At 40.6% G+C, this 20,973-nt stretch overlaps 1 protein-coding gene across 1 annotated transcript in view; it reads right to left on the minus strand.

Annotated features, from left to right (window-relative positions):
• Positions 1–20,973, minus strand: part of LOC132834345 (peroxidasin homolog) — a 281,522-nt gene that overhangs the window by 129,132 nt on the left and 131,417 nt on the right. Inside the window, exon 3 of the mRNA XM_060853129.1 lies at positions 19,424–19,495. Coding sequence (XP_060709112.1) covers positions 19,424–19,495 — 72 coding nt within the window. The remainder of the gene's footprint in view (positions 1–19,423; positions 19,496–20,973) is intronic.

Genomic DNA, 20,973 nt, shown 5'->3' on the forward strand with positions numbered 1-20,973 from the left:
ACACAGAATAAAAGAATACTGAACAGTTTCTTCCCATGCGCGTCCAAAAAGAGGGGATTCGGCAAACCCAAGAGGACGGACACCGGATCCACCTTGACCACAGCTCCCAAGACCCCTTCCAAAACACTCACTATGACACCCCAATACCTACGCAGTTTGTGGCATGACCACAAGCAATGAGTAAGAGTGCCAACATCTGTTTTAACATTTGGGGCACATGGGGGACACTCCTGTGCCAAATGAGCCCTTCAGCGTACCTTCAATTGCATAACCTGTGTCCTAATATAAATCAAAATCTTCCTTATGTTCTCCCAAATATCCTCTCACGCCTCTGATGAGATCTCCACCCCCAATTCTTGAGTCCAGATTCCTCACAGCCACTCAATGTCCTTTGAGACATTACCTCCTAACAAATGATAGAGAGTGCTGACTGGGAGAGCACCCGTGGACTGAAGCACTCTCCTCTCCATATCTGACTTATAGGGACTAACTGTCAATGTTGTCTTTTTCTGTATGAAGTCCCAAACCTGAAAGTAACAAAAGAGGTCCCTCCTAGATAGCCCATATTTCTGGCTCAGCTGCTCGAAAGACATCTTTATGTTCCTGTCAAATAAATCTCCCAAACAGGAGACTCCTCTCGACTCCCAGAACTTAAAGCCGGAGTCCATCGACTCTGGTTGGAATCCTAACATTCCTATTATGGAGGTGAAAGGGGAAGTCTTTTGTAAATTGATTAGATTCCCTACAGTATGGAAACAGGCTCTTCGGCCCAACAAGTCCACACTGGCCCCCTGAAGAGTAACCCACCTAGACCCATTCCCCTACCCTATATTTACCCCTGATTAATGCACCGAGCACTACGGGCAATTTAGCATAGCCAATTCACCTGACCTGCACATCTTTGGACTGTGGGAGGAAACCAACCCGGTTATCAGAAGATCCTCCCAACGCCGTAGGTCCTGCCTGATCTTCAGTCGCAACTGCACAAAGTTAGCTTTATATAATTGATCAAAGGCCGGGGTGATAAAAATGTCTAAATACAAGAAACCTCCTTGTGACCACCTGAAAGGGAAACAGGTTCTATCCCCAAGATCAGATATTCTAGTAAGGCCCCCCTACAGGAATGGCCTCTGGCTTCATAAAATTACTTTCATATCCCGATAACAAACCAAATAAATTAATCACTTGTATTAAATGGGGCACAGATATCAGCGGATCAGTTAAAAAGAGAAAAACATCATTTGTGTAAAACATCACCTTGTGCCTGCCTGATCCTACCTCCCAGGCAATTATATTGGGGTGCCTCCGGATGGCCTCTGCCAACAGCTCAATCACCAATGTAAATAATAACGGTGAGAGAGGGTACCCTTGTCGGCTGCCTCTGACGATACTAAAATTATCTGACTTTATACCATTAGTGAGAACAGTCATTTTCAGATTACTATATAACACTGTCACTCACCTTGTAAAAACCCCTCCAATACCAAATCGCTCCAGTACATAAAAGAAGTATGGCCACTCCACCCAGTCAAATGCTTTCTCTGCATCCAGGGAGACGACCAAGCCTGGAATTGACCCTTGCTGGCCTACCTGGACCATGTTTAATACACTTCTAATATTATTGGTAGACCTACGACCCTTAATAAAATTTGTCTGCTCCTTTACAATGAAGGGCAAAACCCTCTCCAACTCAACACCAGCATTTTCGACAGAATTTTAAAATCCACGTTCAGTATCTATATGGGCCTGTATGAAGTACAATCCTCTCGGCTTTCCCTTTCTTGAGAATAAGAGAGATATTTGCTTCTCTCAGAGAGGATGGGAAGCAGTCCTGACTGTACTAGTAGATGTACATATCCAAGAGTGGCCCGGCCAAAGTGTCTGTAAAATCCTTGTAGAATTCACTCTGGAGTCTGTCTGGGCCGGATACTTTACAACCGTGAGCTGCCTCACCACCTCCTGTATTGCTTGGATTGTCAGGGGGAACATTCAGAAAAGGCACTTGCTCAGAAGTTAGAAAGTCCAGGGTCATAAAAAAGGACTCCATCTTCGCCAATCTGTCCTCACAGCCCTCCGACCGGTACAGCTCAGAGCAGAATATCCTAAATGCTGCGTTAATTATTTTGTCATCGTAAGTAAGAGTACCAGCACTCTCTCTGATCGATGTGATAGATTCTTCTTTCTGGCCAGGTATGCTAGATATCTACCTGCTTTATCGCCATACTAAAATAACCTCTGTTTTGCATAAGAGATTTCCCTCTTTGCTGTCTGGGTGAGCGTAGCATTCAAAGTAGCCATGAGGGATGTAATCCACTGCAACTTGGTTACAGACAGTCTGTCAAAATATGCTAACTCAGCTGCCTTCAGGCGAGCCGTGAGCAAACGCTATTGCTCTTATTTTTGCCGCTTCCGGGTCGCCAAGTAAGAAATAATCAAACCCCATGCATAGGCCTTGGCAGTCTCCCAGAGCACCCACGGATTACTGGCCGTACCCGGATTAATGTTCCAAAAATGTTAAATTCCCGCGAAAAATACTCAGTAAACTTGCTCCCCTTCAAGAGGAAAGGATCCATGCATCAGTGCCGCGAGCCTGTCCCGTTACCACCGACCTTGACCTCCATGTACACTGCTGCATGATTGGAAATGGCTATGCTCCCGATTCTGCAAGACAGCACCAAATTCACAAAGGTCAATGGGGTAAAAAGCATGTCAATCCTAGTGTAGTGCTTATGTGGGTTAAAGGAAATGGTGAAATCCCTACCCTCAGAGTGAAGACATCTCCTAACATCCACCAATCCCCAGCTCCCTGCTCAGATCCACCAACTGCTTGGATTGCAGGGACATACCCGCAAGACGCCTTGGCATTCTATCCACCTCAGGGTCCATTAGTCGGTGAAAGTCTCTCCCTGTAATTGTATGACGCACCCAAGGGCCATCAACCTGGAAAGCTCATCCGTAAAAAATTTGAGGGTAATGTGCTGGGTGGGGGGGGCTATATATATTCAAGATTCCTTACTCCTTACCATGTATTAAAGCTTTAAGAATCATAAACCACCCATATTCATCCTTAATTTTGTCTAATAGTTGAAATGGGAAATTCTTCTGGATGAGTGTAGCAACTCCTCTACTTTTCAAATCAAAAGATGAGAAAGACACCTGTCTGAACCCTTCATGCTGTAACTTCAAGTGCTCCTTATTGGTTCGATGCATTTCTTGCAGCAAGGTTACATCAACCTTCTCTTTTCTAAGGCTTGAAAGTACTTTTTTTCTCTTAATTGGTGAATGACACCCCTTAACATTCCAGGTGCACCATTTAAATTAACGGTTAGCCATAGCCATCTGAAACAGTCTGTGACTCCTCCGGGAGGAAGAACCCCTTTGGGAAGAAGAACCCCATTCATAGCGCACAGAGTGAAAACAACAAACAGTTTGAATAAATTAAAATTACAACTGCCAAAACTACCAAATCAAAACTTCTAACAGCTACTCCTGCAACAGACCAAAATAACAAAATGAAAGGAGACTTCCCCTTGGCCCACAGGGGGCGCTCATACTACCCACTAACCCCTCCATGGCTCCTTCTAGCTGAAGCCATGCCCCAGCCCCAGACAACACAGTAAGAAAAAGTTATGAGCATCTTATAACAAGAAAATTAAAAGTGGGCACTCAACATGTCCTATCCATACTTCAACCCTAGATGCTCCTGCCCCACCCCTCCTCCATCCCATACCAAAGAAAAAAAAGGAGAGAAACAAAAAGGAAATGATGAGACAAAAAAAAAGGATAACAGGAGGGGAGAGAGAAGGTAGAAGAGACAGAAAAAGAAAAACACAGGAACTCCACATATATTGAAAAACAAACCCCGATAACCAGGTAAACCAAGCAAACTACAGAGAAAACAAAAGTAAACATGATTGTGCATATTATTGAGGCAATCTGTCTATTTTAAGATATCCAGGAAGTCCTTTGCCTTTTCCGGGAAGTCAAAATTAAGCACGGACCCTCCTTGGCTAGAACATAATATTCCAGATATCTTATTGAATACTGGATATTCAAATCCCTCAGCTGCCTTTTTACCTCATCAAAGGCCTTCCTCTTATGAATCACAACTGCAGAAAAGTCTTGAAAATGCATAATTTGTGATCCTTTGTATATCATAGCCTGTGGAGCCTTCCCAAGCACTCTGGAGGTTTCCAGCACCATTTGCTTATCTTTGGAATGCTGGAGTCACAGTAGGACCGGGCGGGGACGCTAATCCATAAGACCATAAGACATAGGAGTGGAAGTAAGGCCATTCAGCCTATCGAATCCACTCCGCCATTCAATCCTGGCTGATGGGCATTTCAACTCCACTTGCCCGCATTCTCCCCGTAGCCCTTAATTCCTCATGACATCAAGAATCTATCAATCTCGACCTTGAAGACATTTAGCGTCCCAGCCTCCACTGCACTCTGTGGCAATGAATTCCACAGTCCCACCACTCTCTGGCTGAAGAAATGACTCCGCATTTCTGTTCTGAATTGACCCCCTCTAATTCTAAGGCTGTGTCTACGGGTCCTAGTCTCCTCGCCTAACGGAAACAATTTCTTAGCATCCGCCCTTTCCAAGCCATGTATTATCTTGTAAGTTTCTATTAAATCTCCCCTTAATTTTCTAAACTCCAATGAATACAATCCAAGGATCCTCGGCCGTTCCTTGTATGTTAGACCAGCCATTCCAGGGATCATCCGTGTGAATCTCCGCTGGACACGTTCCAGTGTCAGTATGTCCTTCCTGAGGTGTGGGGACCGAAACTGGACACAGTACTCCAAATGGGGCCTAACCAGAGCCTTATAAAGTCTCAGTAAGCACAATGGTGCTTTCATATTCCAACCCTCTTGAGATAAGTGACAACATTGCATTCGCTTTCTTAATCACAGACTCAACCTGCATGTTTACCTTGAGAGAATCCTTGACTAGCATTCCCAGATCCCTTTGTACTTTGGCTTTACGAATTTTCTCACCGTTTAGAAAGTAGTCTATGCTTTTATTCTTTTTTCCAAAGTGCAAGACCTCGCATTTTCTCACATTGAATTCCATCAGCCATTTCCTGGATCACTCTCCCAAACTGTCTAGATCCTTCTGCAGCCTCCCCACTTCCTCAGTACTATCTAACTTCACCAAACTTCGTATCATCGGCAAACTTTGCTAGAATGCCCCCAGTCCCTTCATCCAGATCATTAATATATAATGTGAACAGCTGCGGCCCCAACACTGAACCCTGCAGGACACCGCTTGTCACCGTCTGCCTTGACTTCCAGCTTCAAAAACTGTGGTAGCCATTGCTCCAAGAAGCTGACAAGCTGATCTTCCTCCTCCTGTTCAAGCAGCCCCACCAGGCCAACGTTCTTCCAATGGCCTCGATTTTCAAGGGCGTCTACCTGCTCCTCCAAGGCCCATACCTGCTATTCCAGGGCCTGGACCCGACCTGCCAAGGATTCCACTGCGGTCTGCTGCTTCACCTCCATGACACACTGCCCAAGACGCTGGATCTCCTGGTCATGCTTCTGCAGCATGGCCGAGATTGGTTCCAGCCTGGTCCAGGTCTCATCCATCGCTGAATTGATCTTCTCTCGGAATATCACAAACTTCGAGACTAGGTTCTGCTCCACAGCTAAGTCCCCGGGAGCATTCACGGAAGCAGATACCATGGCAGTGGGCGTGTCCATTGCAGCAAGGGGGGTGCCCCGCCTGTTGTGATCCTCATGGCCCCTTCCCTTTAGTTATTTTTGTAACTATTTTATTAACACACAGCAATTCTGGGAGTCAAAAACTAACAATATCTACCACAATGGGTAATAAAGGGAGGGTGAGTGCACCACTTCGTCTGGGTTCTGATGCAGAGCTCAGCAGGGCAGACTTATTGGATCGCCGCCATCTTGAATCCCAAATGTTTGCATGTTAATCTTAAGAATTATTATGAATTTGGGATCTCATTCATAAGTTGAGCAGTTCAGCAGTCAGATATTTGTAAATCAGGGACTATCTGCAGTTATTTTTCCTTTTCTATTTCAACCTGCATCATCTGCAAAAGAATTGTAGCTATTTTCCTGAACTTGCGACTGGATTACCTTTACCTTCACTAAATTTCAAATGCTGGGCTCTTACCTCAATTATATTTAAATTCTTGACCACTGCTTTTAAGTCTAACGCTAACATTTCTACCATGCAATTAGGCTAGCTATGGTTAGTTTTTGCAAATCACTTGGAGATAATAAATCCCTCTGCAGAAAGGCCGTAGCAACAGACAAAGCCATCTGGTTTACTGTGCATATAGCAAAAGTCACCGCGAAAATCATAACCAGCCTTAGCCTCTGAAAGCAACAGCACTGATGTTTGTCAGTGGATTTCAAATCCCTCAAAAGCCCCCAATCATATGTTATGACTGAGGTGGGAGAAGTATAGTGTTTCTCTGAGGTCTTACTATTTCACTAGTCATGACATATACTTAAAGAAAATGTTGGCCATTTGCATTTGTAAATCTATCAATTTCCAAGTACAAATCAGCCAACCTACTTTCTCTGGTAAATAATGAAATGGGCTGAAAATGTGTTGCTGGTTAAAGCACAGCAGGTCAGGCAGCATCCAAGGAACAGGAAATTCGACGTTTCAGGCCAGAGCCCTTCATCAGGAATGAGGAGAGGGTGCCAGGCAGGCTAAGATAAAAGGTAGGGAGGAGGGACTTGGGGGAGGGGCGATGGGGATGTGATAGGTGGAAGGAGGTCAAGGTGAGGGTGATAGGCCGGAGTGGGGTGGGGGCGGAGAGGTCAGGAAGAGGATTGCAGGTTAGGAGGGCGGTGCTGAGTTCAAGGTGGGGTTCTCAGATTTCTCCAGTTTCCTCATTTCCCCTCCCTCCACCTTGTCTCAGTCGAATCCCTCGAACTCAGCACCGCCCTCCTAACCTGCAATCCTCTTCCTGACCTCTCTGCCCCCACCCCACTCCGGCCTATCACCCTCACCTTGACCTCCTTCCACCTATCACATCCCCATCGCCCCTCCCCCAAGTCCCTCCTCCCTACCTTTTATCTTAGCCTGCCTGGCACACTCTCCTCATTCCTGATGAAGGGCTCTGGCCCGAAACGTCGAATTTCCTGCTCCTTGGATGCTGCCTGACCTGCTGTGCTTTAAACAGCAACACATTTTCAGCTCTGATCTCCAGCATCTGCAGACCTCACTTTTTACTCGACTTTTTTAAACAATGAAATGATCAACTTATTAAAAGAAAACCTTCATAAAGCTTCAAAGTGTATTAAATATAACAGTTTAAACATTTAGCCTTCTAAATACCCTACTCTATATGCAAATGTTAGTTAAAGAAAAAAGTAGTCAGAATTTCTCAGCAGAGACAAATTATACAAAAAGAAAAGAATTTGACCAACGAATTGGTAGTTTATTAAGGAAAGAAGAATAAGATATGAAATCTTATTCTTTGGGTCTGGGGCCCTGGCTCCTGCAGACAGGTATCAATGAACACGTGTCTGTCACTGGGATATTTTCAGAAGTAGTTTATTCAGGAGATATCAAAGATATTTGAGGGCAGCACGGTGGCACAGTGGTTAGCACTGCTGCCTCACAGCGCCTGAGACCCGGGTTCAGTTCCCGACTCAGGCGACTAACTGTGTGGAGTTTGCACATTCTCCCCGTGTCTGCGTGGGTTTCCTCCGGGTGCTCCGGTTTCCTCCCACAGTCCAAAGATGTGCGGGTCAGGTGAATTGGCCATGCCAAATTGCCCGTAGTGTTAGGTAAGGGGTAAATGTAGGGGTATGGGTGGGTTGCGCTTCGGCGGGTCGGTGTGGACTTGTTGGGCCGAAGGGCCTGTTTCCACACTGTAAGTAATCTAATCTAAAAAAGAGAATAGCTGCCTCTGGTTTTGCACTTCTCAAAACTGGTTTCACATCAGATTCTTCCTTTTAGGTGGATTCTGTGATGTACCTCAGTAGGTTATACAATAGGTTGTCAACTATTTTTTTTCAAACATTATCCAAAAAAATCCCCAAACTCCTAATAGCATATGCCCAGACATGTAATTTCAATGTATATAGGTCCAACTGTTCTAGTTTATAAAGTTAAAAATCACACAACACCAGGTTATAGTCCAACAGGTTTATTTGGAAGCACTAGCTTTCGGAGCTCCGCTTCCAAATGAACCTGTTGAACCACAACCTGGTGTTGTGTGATTTTTAACTTTGTCCACCTCAGTCCAACACTAGCACCTCCAAGTCATAGTTCATAATGCACTGGCTGGTCACTTGACTTGAAATCTAAAAGTTGGCTTTTCAGAACAAAGTCTATTCATCTTTAATTTTTTTCAATGAATCAACGGTAATGATAATTTAAATTTGTACCCCCTAAACAAAATTAATAATGGAAGTGTCTTCATAACTATATAATTTTTAAATACCTGTGAATTTATTTATATTGTGGACATTAATGGGTGTGCAAACTCTGAAGAGACTTGAATCAAAGTACTCATTCTCAATTCCATGCAGATTGTGGTTGTTTTATCTCACATATCAAGCAGGTTGCAGCAGAGTTTAGGATCCACCATTATCCGACCTCATCCTGTTTTAAAATTAGAGAGAAAAAAGCTATTTACCTGTTCTTCTATTAATGGTGAACAATCGAAAAACTGATTTTCTCAGTGATATCATTTGCCGAGCTGTTTGTTTGCTATTTATATAATTGTTATCATGTTTTATGCCTCTTTCAAATAATTTATACCATACATCTACTGCACTAGTCCATTCATTCATCATAACTTATACTTGCAGTGTTTTTAAAGCAGAAAAAGGTTCCAAGATGTTTCACAGAAGCATAGCAGACAATAATCGCCACTGAACCAGAACAGAAGCTATAAGGAGGGGGTGATTATAACCTTTGCCAACAAAGTGGTATGAAAGCTTTGAGTCAGTTGCTTTTTGGGGTGCTCGAGGTGGGAGATCTTAAAGGATGACACAGAGGTAGATAAGTGAAAATGTCAAGGCGAGTGACTGAAAGCTTAAGCCCTATACTGCTAAAGGCTCAGTTGCCAAGAGGGAGGTGAAGGTAATGGAGAAAGAAACAAAATCGAGAAGATGACAGATTGTGTTGATTTTCACTTTGCTGGTTTTATCTCAGCGATGATTGTTCTGCTATTCAGTACAAAATGGCATCCACAATTTGTTTCCATAAGTTATATGTTTAGGAGCATACACACTGTCAAATTTTGTTGCTTCTCTCAATTTCCACAAATGGAGAAGAAAATCTCAAACTGAAATCACTGAAGGTTACTTTGACTGAACCAATAATGCACAACAGTCAGGTCCTAAACATGCTTATACAGTTTGTAACTACTGTTTGACTGGAATACATCACAAATAATGGAATGCATGCTATCTCATGAATTTAAGATGTATTCATACCAGAATTGCTTTCTCTAGATAAGGCCAATAAGGCACTCATCTTTACCTTTGACAAGATTGCTCAGAGATGGAATATATAGACATCCTGATCAGATGAGGTAATTCCCTGGTTTCCGACCTACTTGGCCTCTTTGTCTGCCTTCATTGGATGGAGAAGATTACACCCATGGTGCTTATGATTCTCCCTGCTGAATTCTGATCTGATGAAATAACATGATGGAATTTGTGATAGTTTAAAGCCTGGACATCAGAAATTGTTGTGTGTCACATCACTCCTCTGTCTAAAGTAAAACCAGTTATTTGTTGGTGCCTGGCCTACAGCACTTGTGAAAACCTGTTACCTTGCTCATGGTTTGGTCAAAATCACACAACCTGGTCTTCTTCCTTAAAATGCTCCACACAATTCATCGAAACTTGAAGGAGATGTAGATAATCGCTATATTGTTTACCTCTGATAATTTGTTTTAACATGTTATTTGCTTTACTTCGTGATATTTACCCAACCACCTTGGCTGCCACAAACCTTGCAAATTTGGTCCTACTCTCAACCCATTCTTCTGGAAAATGCCAGAAGGTGTTAGGAACAAAACAAGGTCAATCAGGACTGATTCATTACTTAATTATGGCTGACCTGTATTATGAGAGGGCTTGTTTGCTTCATATGCTACAAGGGTGAGAAAAGAAGACCTCTATACCTCAACTCCATTTTCCATAATCTTGATATCGTTACCTATAATAGGAATCCTTTTATCTCTGTCTTGAACTTTCAAATGATCCAAAATGTATGTCTTTTTGCGAAGTCAGCTTCAGATTTCTACTACTCTCTGTGAAAAAGTACTTACTGATAGAAATCTTAAAAGAAATCAAAGATGAGTCATTTAAGATTAAGTAACCTGGACACAATCAATAGCCCATAATGTTCGGGGGGGTGTAGGTTAAGTGCATTAGACATGGGAGATTTAGAGCAATAGGGTAAAGGAATGGGTCTGGGTGGGATACTCTTCAGAGGGTCGGTGAGGACTCGATGGCTCAAATGACCTGTTGGGACACTGTAGGGATTCTATGATTCTATCCTAATGATTCAATTCATCAGTTTAAAGACTTTGATTAGAATAGCCATCTTCATAACTTACAGTTTAGCTCCAGTGTTATTCTTGTGAATCTGCATTCCACACATTATAAGTCTCCGGTCCACCATGCCAGTGACTAACTTAAACAATTTATCTCAATAGCAGATATGACCTAATCCTCAGAAATGCACACACACACTCTTTAATCAGACCATACTTGTCCAGGTGATAAGCTGATTGAAACTGATGTTAAAAGGATATTTCTGCTGCTAATGGACTTCTCTCTTTCTCTCTCCCTTTTAAATAATGATGATTTCCAATTTTTCAAATCCACATCATTTCCCTCAGAGCTTTGTAATATTCTGGTTAATGCCTCCAAAATAATTTCGCCAAATTTAACTCTGCAACTGAAATAATCAGGCACTGGATTCAACTCCATTACTTTGTCCAATATTGTTTATAAAAAATGTATACTGAATCCACCAAGGGCTCTCCTAATATATTTTTTATTCCTTATTTTATTTCCTCCCTCCACTGAGAAAACCGATTTAAATATTGATTTAACAAGTCCTTAATAGGTGGTTCAACGAACGTAGTCCATCCCTTACTAATTGCTCGAGTCTCTCATGATCCCAACAAGCCGGTGTCTTTATAAGCACCGGGTATAGTTTAGCTCCCAGATGAGACTGTTAACCTGCAATCATTGATCACCAGAGAATAAGTGGGAAATGCATATGCTCATGTTCCATCTGGAAAAGACTGCTTTCAAAAGGCTATTTCACCACATGACTTTAAAGATTAACAACAGAGAAACAGGAAGAGACAACAGGACAGGGAGAGCAAACAAAGACACCGTCTTTTTATTCAAAACCATTTCTGATCATTTAGTCATGATATAGCATACAGTTGCAACTTTGTGATGTTAATTACATTGCTTCATTCAGAATGCGGTAAAATCCACTTTTAAGTTAGAAAAACATTAATTTCACCATAATAATTCCAAATATTAAAAATTCAATCTTCTTATAGACATTTTAACCGGTTTACAAATTAGACTTTCTAACATGTGAAGTGACTGTTTGGAGTCTCCTTCAATAACCCAACAAGTGGAGATAAATAAAGACAACAAAAGCCTATGGCTAGAAACCTGATTATTCCTAAACTTTGTGAAAGCCTTTCCCTATCTAATGAAATTATTCCTTCGCTATGGTTGTGCCAATGGCATTAGTAAACATTAATGGGAAGAAGCTGTGAACTGAAGTTTTTGGTAATTCAATCGCATGTATTTTCCGCTGGCTAAAATCACACCCCATCGTCATGGTTGAAATGAGACCAGGCTTCGGAGATTAGAATCATCTAATCCACAGTATATCAATCTACATGTGGAAATATTTGAGATAAGCACTTCCAGTCGGCAAAGCAACTTTAACAGTGTTCTGACCAAACCAATGACTGCATTCCTATAATGTTGAAGTTTGATATGGGAAGGCAGAAACAAATAAAATCTTCCTCAATGGTGTTCAGTTTGTTGTTGAGCCACTGATTCAGCACCACCGTGGGACAAAGATAAGAAAATGGCTCATAAACAGAACAATTCCTCAACGAGGAAATAAACAAATAGATTCTGAGCTTCAACAATCTGATCAAAAGAGAGTTCAGAGCAAGTGTAACCTTCCAATACAGAAGAGTATCTGTCTATTGGAGGACCTCAATGTTGAGGAATGTGTGAAGGTGCGAGATGAATAGAATTTGAGGGGGTAAAGAGCGTTCAAAAAGAGATTTTGTGCTAAGCCCGAAAAAAGAATACAACGCCTGCAGGCAAACTTAAGGACATGTTCTGTGATTGCGGTGGTCTCAGTCACTGAAGTGATACCCCACAGCTTAGTGGACCAATGCTATAGTGTTCTAGCTGGTGCACCCATCAAATGCAACCTCACAGTTGGCAGTACAGGATCATAGAAATTTAAATTGGGTCCATTCTATTTTAAAAATATCGCATACTGTTTAGTGAGCAACGAGACACTAACTTTGGCATACTGCTACCAAAGTTAATACATAATGCACTGACCAATGAAAACAAGTAGCATTTGAGGTGCTGGCAATTATCTCATGGCCACCCTTGACAAAACATCAGCCATATCAACTTACTGGATATGAAAGTAAGAATTGTGAAACTTGAAAGGGCTCAGAAAAAATTTAGAAGAATGTTGCCAGGGTTGGAGGATTTGAGTGATAAGGAGAAGCTGAACAGGTTGGGGCTGTTTTCCCTGGAGTGTCGGAGGTTGAGGGGTGACCTTATAGAGGTTTATAAAATCATAAGGGACATGGATAGGGTAAATAGACAAGGTCTTTTCCCTGGGGTGGAGGAGTCCAGAACTAGAGGGCATAGGTTTTGGGTGAGATGGGAAAGATAAAAAAAGGGACCTAAGGGGCAACTTTTTCATGCAGAGTGTGGTGCATGCATTGAATGAGTTGCCAGAGGAAGGGGTGGAGGCTGGTACAATTGCAACATTTAAAGGGCATCTAGATGGGTATATGAATAGGAAGGTTTGGAGGCTTATAGTCCAAGTGCTGGCAAATGGGACTAGATTAGGTTAGGATATCTGATCGGCATGGACAAGTTGGACCAAAGGGTCTGTTTCCATGCTGTACATCTCTATAACTCTATGACTCTAATTAAACAACAGGGAATAAAAAAAGGGTATCAACATTTTCGGAAGAAAATCTGGGAACAAGGCTGGTTTATTCCACTGAACACCAGGTGGCGCTACACAAGCCTTATGCACTCCCATGGGTGTGTGCTGTGCTGCACTGCCAACTACTTCGGATGCTGCCCACACAGCATACCCATTGCAAAGGGCATCTACAGGGAGTGCCCCATATGCACTGTCGCATATCCAGATCTGATGTGACACCACGCTTGTACAGAATAAGCAATATCCTTTAAACAGGTTCACTCATTACTGTGCAAATAAAAGCAGTGTTCAGCTGCAATATGAACCATGTACCAGTGCTACTTAAATTAAGGACCGAACACCCAACTTACAGGTAAGGTAAAGGGAATTACTTCCACTCTTGCAAACTGTGCCATGTTTCTTGAGTTATTGTGGTGAGTTGTTGGATTTGGAAGGGGTATTATTGGAGAGTGACGAACTAGTAGGTTGAGATCAATATGCAATTTCCAGTTTGGGAATTTGCAACTAGTACAACGTCACAGGGATCAGGGTTGGCAAGTCAGCGATTTACAATCTAGATTAATGACTTGGATGAAAGAACCATTTGCATTGTCACCAAACTTTCTGATGATACAAACAGACCCAGGACAATAATTTGAGAAAAGAGTATGAAGAGTCTGAAGACGGATATGGATAGTGGAAGTGGATAGGCAAAGCACTTATATATAGAACATAAAGGTGCAAAAATATGAGGTTGTCCATTTGGTAGAAAGAGTAAGAAAGCATAATACCATTTCAAAAGAGAGACTGCAAAAGTACTACAGTAACAAAGAATTTCAGCATTTCATGCATGTTCAAAAAGAAGTTAGCATACAGGTACAATGGGTGTGTAGGAAGGCAAAGGAATGTTAGCCTTTTAAGTAAGGAGGCTGGAATATAAAAGTAGGTAGCCTTACCCCAGCTATACAGTACATTGGTAAAAACATTAGATTACTGCATGTGGTTTTCATCTTGTCACTGAAAGAGGCATATACAGTACTTGCACTGGAAGCAATGCAGAGAAGGTTCACTCAGTTGATTCCTGGGTGAATGGGGTTGTCTTATGAGGAATGGTTGAGTCGGTTGAGCCTATACCCATTGGAATGAGAGGTATTCAGTTTCGGTTCTTGCAGGAAAGTGGATTCAAAGCCACAGTAAGATCAATCGCGATCTTCTTTTACTGTGGAACAAGCTGAAGAAGCCAAATGCTCAATACCTGCTTCTACATCATTCCTGCTTTTGTTCTGAGTTTGGTATCATAGAACATGGAAGAAAGTCTCTCAGCCCATTGTGTCTATTCCTACTCTTCAGTGGAGCTATTCAATTAATTCCACTCCCTTGTTCTTTCATTTTTCTCTGTCCTTCAAGTACTTATCCAATTGCTTTTTTGAAAGTTATAAATAAATCTGACTTAATTACACTTTCAGGCAGTACACTACAGATCACAACATTAAAATGTTTTTGCCTGATGCTCAGTTCTTGTGCTAATCACCTTAAATGTATAGCCTTTGATTACTGATCAGTCACTGTAAGCAGTTTGTCCTTATTTTCTCCGTCGTAACTCTTTATACGACTGATCATCAGTGACAATCTTTCAGGGCCCTCTTGTGGCACAGTGGTAGCATCCCTACCTCTGGACCAGGAGACCCGAATGTTCAAGTCTCAACTGGTCCGGAGGTGTGTAATAATATCTCTGAGTAGGATATCTAGATAAAATATAAAAAGGTATCCGAGATCCATTTATCCTTCTTTGCTTTATGGACAGTAACACCATCTCCTCTATTGTTCTGATCCCTGGCTCTTGTGTAATGTTTTGTACACAAGATTGCAGTTTCCTGTCCAAAATGGCCATTTCTGTCAATTAACAGCCTGATTTCCTTACTACAGTGACAATCAGAAATGAAAAGCTATGGGGAGATCATGGACGTGACAACGTAACTCTAGACCTGTAGACAATTCCCAACTCATCCGTGGCTGATTATTAAATAAAAACTGCCCAAAAGCTGATATCTCTCTTTTCTTTTTTATATATTAATTTACGGGGTGAGGCCATCACTGGCTAGGCCACCATTTATTGCCCATCCCGAAGTCAAGAGTCAACCACATTGCTGTGGGTTTGGAGTCACATGTCTGCCTGACCAGGTAAGGATGGCAGTTTCCTTCCCTGAAGGGGATTAATGAACCAGATGGGGTTTTCCCGACAATACTCATTCCCTCCTAACTTTAAAGAAATAGAAATTAATACTTGGTTGACTGTGGCTTCAACCAATTCATTGGTTTTCCTGAAATTCAACCAGAATTTGAACAGTTTGAAACAAAGGATATCAGGAACCAGCTATAAGTATTCACACTTGGATATACATTCTGATAGCACACACAGGTTACATATGTGCAGTTAAGCGTCAGACAAAATTGTTTGGAAATAGAAGATTACTGGAACATTATAGAAGGAGGAAAACCCAAAATACGAACACCATGTAGCTGATAATAATGTCGTGAAATAGCAGGTGAGTATACACTCTGAAGAACAGGTATGAAGGACATATCCTAAACATTCTATTGTGAAGATTTTTTAGACCTGTTTTTCAAAAGTTAGGGTTGATCCAAAACTAATGCACATAATGCATATCTCATTAAACCTAAACAAACATGCTTAAACACTTAGCAAAGAACAAGAGCTGAATCTACTAAACAGTTCTCATAATGGTATTTCAGGCAAATTTATTATCCACAGCTTGTTAAACACTATTATACACAGAGGACTGAATATATTTAGATGACTAAAATGTACACATTTTGAAGAGAAAACTATGTTTAAGTCAAAATTGCGAACCACGCCATGTATTAGTAATCTGTTTTAGTCTTAGTAGCTCATATTATTTTAGCAATCTCAAGTTCAACCTGATCCACAATAAGAGAAAAGCACTTCATCTTATGCAACCATTTTTTTCTGTATAATAAATTTACAATGAAACCAACGAACTTATTGCATAAGAATATTTTTAATCAAATAAGTAGGGGGTAGGGAAATGTGCTTCACTGTGCTCGGATTTTATGTTGCGTGCTGTATTTAAAACTGCTAGATAACTGCCAGATTTGGCTTGGGTTCTGACAATAATCTGTCAGCGTTTTTGTCATTTCTCCTTTGAAATGCCCAGCAACTTCCGAATTTAGTGTATGGCAGATCAATGTAGAAAGTCTGATGTTGGTATCCATCACTGACTGCTCCACCATCAACTGTACTGTGGATCACTACAGCAGAGCCAAAAATCACTGGAATCAGTCAATACAGTGAGAATGGCATCCTGTCAATTCTCACATCCTAGTCAGAAATGTCATTAAAAGTTACATTTCACCCACTCAGGGACAACTAGAATTTTGATAATATTCTGTTAACAACTATTGCTAAACAACAAATCCAATGTCTCCATTATAACTACTTACATTTTTTTTCAAAGATGTTTTCTCAGTTTCTACTTAACCTCAAGCTCATCCAAACTTCCTTTTTTAAGTAACAGAAAGAAAAGCAATTGGAACTTGGTGTTTTTCATTGTCTGTTTACTTGTTCCAGAATTCTTGGATATGATTGACAACACTGTAGCTCGAACTGGGTTAACTTCTACTGAAAAGGAACTCTGACAATAACTTGTACCTAAAGGTTGATGAAGTTCTTGGCACTGAGATACCACTCTTAGACAGACTTTCTTAAACTTTAGTGACAACAGATTTGCTTCACCAGTGACCATAAACTCAGGACCATCATGAGTAATGGAGACAGTGCCCAAAGCCATTGAACAATATGATATGATGTTTTTAAATACAGTTTGAACATATGTATATGCCAATAATGTATCCTAATTACTGTCAACATGCCAGAAACAAAGGTTTCCAATAAAGCTGCATGAAGGGAGAAAAAAATTCTCATTTGACGCTACACATTTGCAATACTCCTTTGCTCTTTCATCGAAACTAAAAGACCTGCATTAGCCCATCAGTTTAGAACAGTGCTATTCATTTAACAAAATGCATGAAAGCACAAGATACATTGCAAGAATCTTTTATTCTGTCTGATTACAGTGATGGTATGTCTAATATAAACAAGAACAAACAAAAATCAGCCTTTCAAACAAAAAGTGAACACAAAATTCACCAGATTCTCTTTGGAAATGCTGCAAAATGCATGATGCAAACCAATAAAAACCTGAAATCAAAATACGAAGATATCTAAATTTAACTACAATCTTCACATCTAAACTTGTGCAAATGAAATAAACATACTTCACAAGTTCATGCAGTCCTAATGCTGTTCTTTGTTTTGCTTCACATTCAACAGCTTTGAAACTGAATTAGACAGTTATTCACAGAGCTAAACTCTTGTACACAGTATATTATCTGCTGCACAATGACGACACTTCACCTCTGTGCCTCTCAATGCTGAAGACAAACTGATGTGCTCTATCATTTTTAAAAAATTACTGTAACTTTCCCAAAATGTCCACCTGTGATGCATGACCAAGACAAGTGAGCAATATGCTGGACTGAACTCCTGAGCTCAGCTGTTGGAGCATTGAGGAAGCCCAAGATGAAGGAAAGGATGGAAGGTGGGGAAAGACAGAAGACAAAAATAGAACGGAATCACAACTCCAGATTGTAAGAGATTCACTCCTCCTGGAAATCATGTAAATGAATCGTGATATAAACTGTGATATTCTGAACTCACCATTTTGATTGAATATGGTGATAGGCTATTTGAACAGTGCCCAGGAGGGCTGCCTGGTGCCCTGGAGACATAACACAGCATGAGTCATTCCCTTTAATAGGGGCAGGAAGGAAGTTGGTAATGATACCTATCTGTATTAACTAGTACTTGTCAGATTTTATACAGCACAAGCTGTAGAACTATGAAAAGGACCACTTTGCTCCTCCAAACAATACAGAGGAACCTTGATTATCCAGCATTTGCTTATCCGGCAAGATTGCAAGGTCCCGATGCTCGGCTAAACTATGTTATCCTGCATTCGATTACGCGGAATTCAATTAACCAAACAAAACACTCCCCGCCTGTATCCTTTAGATAATTGAGGTTACTCTGTATATAGTTTTAATCTTGGAAAACTTCCCTCTCCTGGTACTGCAGCAATTGTGAGTTTTAATGAAGGTGCTGAAAAAAATTGTTACAGCAATTTACCACTCCAATATAAAGAACAGAATGGTTAAACATTACTGTCTTATCACCTTGCAACAAAAACACAACAGAATATAAATTAAAAATTGCACATTTCACTTGTGCTCACTCCAGATTTATTCTACTCTGCTTTTGTATTTTTGGCTAATTTCAGTCTTTCTTTACACAGATTCTTCTCAAATTTAAACTTTAAAATGTTTAGAATGAAATGCATTTTCCCTTCCTTTTCTCCTTCAGCTTTCACACTTGCTCCTTGCATTTTGGAGTTTAAGGAACCCAGTTAGTTTGGAAGTAATGTATTAAGAGATCCCTTTCGGTGCTTCATTAAAAGCTTAGAACCTGAGAACTCAGTAGAATGGCTCAAATCGTCTACATTCTCTTATCCAACTACAAAAAAGGATGCCAATCTCCAAAAGACACAACACAGGAGTAATAATCATCAGCAACAAATTATGAAGAATTTTTAAAGAAGCAAATTACCAACTTTATTTTAAAGTTATACACACCATTCCTTTATTTGTTTCCCTGTCTGCAGCACTAAAAGTCTTCGGTGGGTTTGGCTTTTCACATGTCAAAAATGTATAATAAACAGTTTTAAAATTGGCTGTGCTCAGAAGAACCTTCACAGAGAGAGAAAACAGAAGGTCAAAGAACTTGATCGAGGCTGACCTCTCCAACAGCAACAGCTGCAAAACAAACTTTTTAAGTTGTGTGTAGTGTGTTCAATTGCTGGTGCTCACCAAGAACACAAAAAGCAAAGGTTAAATAGTTGTGTCCACTTCTATCAAAATATCTTCCAGTGTATTTTCATATTAGACACTTCGACTCTAAAATCCAACTGGCCTGCATGACATTTCTAAGCAATCATCTTTAATCATTTTTTGAACCTTTAACTTCAGGCATTAATGAGAATTTGACAAAAGAGAAAGGAAACAGGAACTGAAAATGTGTTTGTTCAAAATTTAAGAGCAGTTCAACTGGCTATTCCAAATTCAAACAAAGTGATTTACTCACAGATATTTTAAGTTCTCCAGATCTTCAAATGCACCTTTGGGTATTCTCCTAATTTGGTTGTTGTTTAACAGTCTGAAAAATTAAGAAAAATGTGTTACAAGCTGAAAGAAGGTAATTTTATTTCTTTTAAACTGCATTCTGCATCCATTTGTCTTTTCCACCAATAAAAAACATTTATCTGATTTTCATTGTCGTAAGTTAGTGGGGAACACAAACATTCATTGGTGTTCTTCAGAATTTGGAATTGAAATTATTATTCTAATGTCCAGTTTGACAATGTCCCAACAGGCTATCAGTACTGACAACAGTTGAATCTCATGTTTGTAACCTTCTGCCATTTTAAATAGCTGATATAATGCCCAGTAAGTTGTCCACAACCACTGATAAGGAGCAGCGCTCTGAAAGCTAGTGCTTCCAATTAAACCTGTAGGACTATAACCTGGTGTTGTGTGATTTGTAACTCGGTACGTCGAAGCTTTACTTGTGTGTTGCAGTTTAAAGTTTAATGCAGTTGTGACAATTATGTTAAATTATTCTAACTCTGTTTGTTTGGGTCTAAATATCAAATATGTCAGTAAAAATACAGAAGATAATATTATTGTGACTGTGTCTTATCTGATGGAGTTGGTGAAAATGAGAAAGTAGCCCCTTGAAACAGCACAGTACACCTGAAACATCAAATATTTGCATTTGAGTAATCTCAAGAGTCTTCAAAAAAATTAACCCTCATTTTGTTACCTGTTCCTTTCTGAAAGTCCATATCCATGGTAATGTGAAACACGTGAGCCTTGTACTTATGTAGCAAGTTGATTAACTATCCTCTAAACATCCCATGGCAGTTTATCTCAAAAAATAATTGAAGTCATTGTCATCGAGTCATACAGCAAGGAAAAACACCCTTTGGTCCAATCAGTCTATCCTGACCATAATGCCAAAGTAAACTAGTCCCACCTGCCTGTGCTTGGGCCAAATCTCTTCAAACATTTCTCATTCATGTACCTATACAAATCCACTCACATCCATAACTACCTCTGGAAGTTCATTCCACACATGAACCACTCTCTGTGTAAAAATGTTACCCCGACTGTCTTTTCACCTTAAAAATATGTCCCTGAATCTTGAAAACTCCAAGCCTAGGGAAAAGACACCCATCATTCACCTTATAATGTCCTCATCAATTTTATTTAATTCTATAAGGCTACCCCTCAAACTCTTACACTCCAGCGAAAAAGGTCCCAGCCTATCGAACCTGTCCCCCTCCATTCCCAGAAACATCCTGGTAGATCTTTTCTGAACCCTCTCTCACTTGATAATATCCTCCCCATAACAGGGCGACTAGAACTGTAAACAATCCTCCAGAAGAGGCCTCACCAATGTCCTGTAATTAGACATTTTCAAGTAAAACCTTTCTTAAAATGGACACTGAAAATAACACTCTGTGAAACTAGAAACTAACAGTCAACCCACAGTTATATGCCCTTCCCATAGTCCATAGGTATAATCATCTTGCGTTTTCTTCCCAGTAAAACAACCTGGGTGCCCTTTAGCTT

Source organism: Hemiscyllium ocellatum, chromosome 3, assembly GCF_020745735.1.
Source record: "Hemiscyllium ocellatum isolate sHemOce1 chromosome 3, sHemOce1.pat.X.cur, whole genome shotgun sequence".
NCBI lineage: Eukaryota > Metazoa > Chordata > Chondrichthyes > Orectolobiformes > Hemiscylliidae > Hemiscyllium > Hemiscyllium ocellatum.